This window comes from Gadus macrocephalus, chromosome 5, assembly GCF_031168955.1.
Source record: "Gadus macrocephalus chromosome 5, ASM3116895v1".
NCBI lineage: Eukaryota > Metazoa > Chordata > Actinopteri > Gadiformes > Gadidae > Gadus > Gadus macrocephalus.
In genome coordinates, this window is record NC_082386.1 from 8,110,916 (window position 1) to 8,115,915 (window position 5,000).

The following is a 5,000-nucleotide window of genomic DNA, read 5'->3' on the forward strand; positions in this document are numbered from 1 at the left end:
TTGAATGAGCACCAACCCTCCCACCCTCCACCTGCCACACACACGTGGTAATAAGGGCAGACGACGTGGTACTGCTAGACAGCATGGGCATTATCCTGAGCTCCAGGACGGTCAATGTGGCTCTCCCTTCCGCTTTCCCTCCGAGCAGTTTGTTTATAATTGTATAGATACGGTCATCATTCACTATCAAATCTTAACCTGCTAAATATCTCTCTCTCTACAAGTTGGACTGTTGTGTGAACCTCTCCTTACACTATTAGAAAATGAATCACTTAATATAAAGCTGTACATATTATAATAGGGATGTTATATAAGAATGCTTGTGTCGCGCTTCAATATTTGATTGAATATATCTTATCATTATAATAATCGTAGTTTGCAGAGAATGTGCCGTTAACCTTACTTTACTCTGTGCAGTCATTTGTTTTATTGAAAATAAAATTGTATTTTTAAATTAACTTGTCAGCATTTGAGGTTGTTTGTATAAGGATATACCAAAACAGACAAAAAGTTTGAAAGTTAGCAGCATTTTTATTTTCATGTGAACAAAACTGAGATTTCATAACAATCAAGGCACTAAACTAGACTATGCATTTGATTTGTGTAAATACTGATTTTACATCCACATTAGTGTGTGTGTCTCTCTCTCCCATGTTTCAGGAACACTGTAGTGAAGCAACGTACTGCTGACGTTTCTCAAAGTCGTCTGCAGGCCGGTTGTAAGCTTTCCAAACGGGTTCGCCCACAAACAGCCGCATGGCTTTCGTGTAGTTCTGCAAATACAAACACACTATAAGGCCAATACAATACTGCAGAATGTTCCCATAAACATCCCATACAAATTCTACAATTTGATATATATACAGTTAATATGTCACTTATGTGTACATCAAACCTATTGACCATCATGATTGTTAATGTTTATTGATGTTCTTTTATTGGTGGTGGTTAGTGAGGTCCCCCCTTCACTTTAGGCGTCTGAGTGTTATTATATTATTATTATTATATTCATGTTTAACCTCTGTTTTCCTTTTATTCCTAGTCTGTTTTACATAGTTTTGAATGATGACTATATGCTCTGTAAGGTGACCTTGGGTGTCTTGAAAGGCGCCTCTAAATTAAATGTATTATTATTATTATTATTATTTTAGGTGATTTTGCTGACCCTTTTTCTAAAATGACTTACAACCATTCATTCACACACCGACGGCGTAGTCAACCACACAGGGCGACAGCCAGCTAGTCAGGAGCTAGGAGGGGCCGGGGATCGAACCAGGAACCTTCAGGTCCCCAGTTAACCGGCCTACCCCTCCGCTATACTGTCGCCCCCATTGACTTACGGTCTGATCCAGGGTGAAGCGGTGGTAGATTCCGCGGGCAGCGTGATCAGGTCGCCTTTCCCCATGGCGATCCGGATCCATCGGTATGCACGCCGCTCCTGACGTCAAAGTAGGCCTGGCCCATCCAAGATGTAGCGGATCTCGTCGTCCAAGTGGAGGTGCTCCTCGAAGAACATCTTCAGCTGTTGGAGGAGGGGAGGCGGGCGGAGAGGGAGATTACCTAGGGGGCCACGGATTCCACCTCATGTGTTTTAATTGCACCTTGCAAATTTGAATTGATTTAATTGGGAGTTTTAATTAAGGCGGCAGCTGTCCCCAGTGCCGATCTGTTCTCCACAACTACGCCAGTTTAGAGATACGGGGGAAGGGGGTTAAGGCCTACATGGAACTTGGGATTTTTGGTTATTATAGCATGGTCCCATAAATTAAATTTAGCACTGCCGTGTCAGTTGAGTAATCACACTCTCTGAACTGACTTTTTTTTACCTTGATAAACTGAATACTGATTTATTGTATACAGGCATCACACACTCAACATAATAGATTTGCATCACACTGAATGCAGATTAACATGAAATTTGCGGCGGCACACGTCATGGTTCATACTGTCCATACAATTATTAAACAAAATTGAACAGTTTCTACTTGCTTTGCTTCAAACACTGTTTAAGTATATTCAAGTATCCTATCACAGCAATATTACTCAAGTAATAAAGGGGTTATTATTTAAATGTTATTGCAAAAGGGTTTTACAACAACAGTGAGCTGTCTTTTGACCAGGAGATTGCATTACCTTTTCTTCATAATTGGGCAGTGTTTCCTTCTGAATGGTGATGACGTCACTGAAGGAGTAGCCTTGATCCTTGCGAATCTTTTCCAACTCCGGGTCATTTTCATACATCTCAGCGTTCAACTGAGAAGTAATACAAATGGATCAATGATCGCTCAGATTCTCTCAAGAAACCACAATCCACCCGATATATTTTAGGGTAATACTTTATTGTTGAAGGTTTCACAGCATGACATGTCTGAATGTTTTGATTTGGATTAAAGTTCCAAATACACCGTTTTCTGATGGTTTGGTTGTGCAACTTTCACTGGAAACATGTGATCCCCTAAATGTTGGTATGTTTAGATCCAAATCCCTGGGCAATGAAAACATTGTTAACAGACTACTAGTTATATATGCACAACGTAAATCAACACAAAGACGTGAGTGACTGCATGTAAGATCAAAACAAACGGTGAGAATGCTTAATAACCTTGCTTCACACAACAAAAAAAAGAAACGTTTTCTTTAATGTATCCTTAGCTCAGGCTACTGTAGCGGATGGGCGCTGTTAGCTGCGGGGGCTAACGGGTTAGCCTGAACGATTGCACATAAAGTAGCTGTACCTTCCAGTGCAAGACGCCGATCTTCTTTAATTCGTCCAAAGAGACGGGCTGGTTTGGGCTGAGTTTGTGTGGCAGTCTCTGATCTTCATCAGAGCTGTCCATATACCAAGCCTCCAGTGGCATCCTGCGACTTGGGTGATGAATGTATTGTTGTTAATCTGGTGGTGGTGGTGGTGGTGGTGGTGAAGTCATGTAACCAGCTGGCCCATGTGACTCTCTGGTGGTCCCAAGTAACTTTTTCAATGTGCTTTCACAATGTGTGAACAGTTTTAACACTATGGACTTTCAGGGGTTTCAAGGAAATCAGCCAGAAACGTAATAGTTTATTGTTATTTCAATTAATTTATTATATAATAAATAAACTATTAATATAAATATATATTTAAATAGCCTTATGTCTTCATGTATAATCTTTGCGTAAATACTACAGTAAATGTGGGAATACTACGTTATAATGGACGTAATGTCAACAGTTGGCCACTTGGTGACAGCATGGAGGTAAGGTTGCTGTTCGAAAACCTAAAACCGACAAGGTGCAATATTTCATTGTTCGCCTGAAGCATTGTTCCCTCTTTGGCCCTCTGTGGTGTTGCAACCCCCTTGAGTCCCTCTGTTTTAGTTATTAATGTTATTTAACAAGGGTCGACAGACACACAACACTCTCCAACCTCCAAATCACCCACCATGCATTACCTCGGAAATATGGAGAATCCACTGGAAAATATGTAGACAACAACCAGAAAGGTCTTGTCGTGTTTTGACCTGTGGACTAAATCCATAAACTACTGAAAGAGTAGAGTCGCAAAACTGCATGTGCTCCATCATCAAACATTTTTAACCTCACTATTCAGGGATCCATCCAGAGAGTGTCGAAAGTAGCCCATGTAATTCCTTAAAGGGGGGATTCAAATCAATTCAATTTTATTTGTATAGCCCTTAATCACCACTACAGTCTCAAAGGGCTTAACAGGCCAAATATGTATGACACCCCCCTTGACCCAAGGCCCCACAAGGGCCAGAAAAAACTCCCAAACGCGTAGGTGATCCCTTCTTCCAGGGATGGTCAGGAGTGCAATGGGTGCAATAATTGACACACAGGTAAATACATGCAAAACATATTAAAATGATGATGGGGTGCTGGCCGGTTAACCATGAGGAGAGCCCATGCATCCAGTCGCAGTCACCACAACACGCTAGCAAGGAATATCTGTCTTCTCCAGTTTTCTTAAACAGTGTGTCATAAGCAATACCAATTCTTCTTCAAGTACGCCATGCATCCTTTTGTCACAATTTAGTACAGAGTCCAGTTCCCACAGGGGCTGGTGTCTGTGCTCTCTAGTGCGACCGAGCAAGACAGTGTGGGAACTCGAGCTGCAATGAACCACACAGCATTTGTTCACTGTTAATCATAAGGACCACAGGACCCAAATATTGCAAACCGGACCACTGTCTTTTGGGTAAAACACACAAACACACTCTTTCTCACACACACACACACACGCACCCACTCACACAATGCGAACAAACACACGCAAACACATATGGGAACACAAGCATGCACACATACAGGCTGCACTCAAAACATACCCCTTGCAAGCATGCTGGAGCCTGACTCATGACTTCAATTTTGGGCGGGGAGGTGTTGGTGGTGGTGGTCGTGGTGGTGAGAGAGTATGACATCCAATCAAAATAGATGTCTTGGGACCTCAGTATGTTGGAACATATCTTCCACTTTGATACCGCAGGCCGGGGTTATGACATCAGATGCGGGAGGGGGGAGGGCAGGGAAGGATATGGCGCCTGTCAAACAATGTTAATCATTTCTCCCGATTCGTTTTGAGTGACCCCGAGAATAGGTGGATGTGCCTTCTGAGGCTGTGGCCCGAGAGGGGGTGACCACCGGTCAGCTTTGTTCCTCGGGTATCGGTTGGCATCGTGGCTCATGTTGGCCCCCACCACCCCCACTACCTGACAAGTCTCTTTGTGTCACTAGTGGAAAGGTAGAGGTGCAAGTGTTGATTTGGGCACAGTGTGCTGTGTGTGCACAGAGGGTTGGTGGCGACGGGCGAGCACGTGTGCCCACGTTTGGGGCTCTCTCAATGTTGCATGTGTAGGTCTACGCTTCTGCCCTTTGTGTTAGTTTCCATGTGTGGTTTTGTATCAGCTGTGTGTGCATGTGATCCCATTACATAAGCTATATGCACCACACCCACACAGAGCAGTGAATGACGACTCTGGGGCTGAAACCAAAGCGTTCCCAGGCCA

At 43.2% G+C, this 5,000-nt stretch overlaps 1 protein-coding gene across 1 annotated transcript; it reads right to left on the reverse strand.

Moving 5' to 3' along the window:
* Nucleotides 1-560: 560 nt before the first annotated feature.
* On the reverse strand, nt 561-2,959 carry adi1 (acireductone dioxygenase 1). The gene is given in 5 exon segments (XM_060051992.1): nt 561-773; nt 1,341-1,375; nt 1,378-1,522; nt 2,134-2,253; nt 2,736-2,959. Coding segments are annotated over 5 exon segments (540 nt in total). The 5' UTR covers nt 2,859-2,959; the 3' UTR covers nt 561-656.
* Between the last annotated feature and the right edge of the window lie 2,041 nt (nt 2,960-5,000).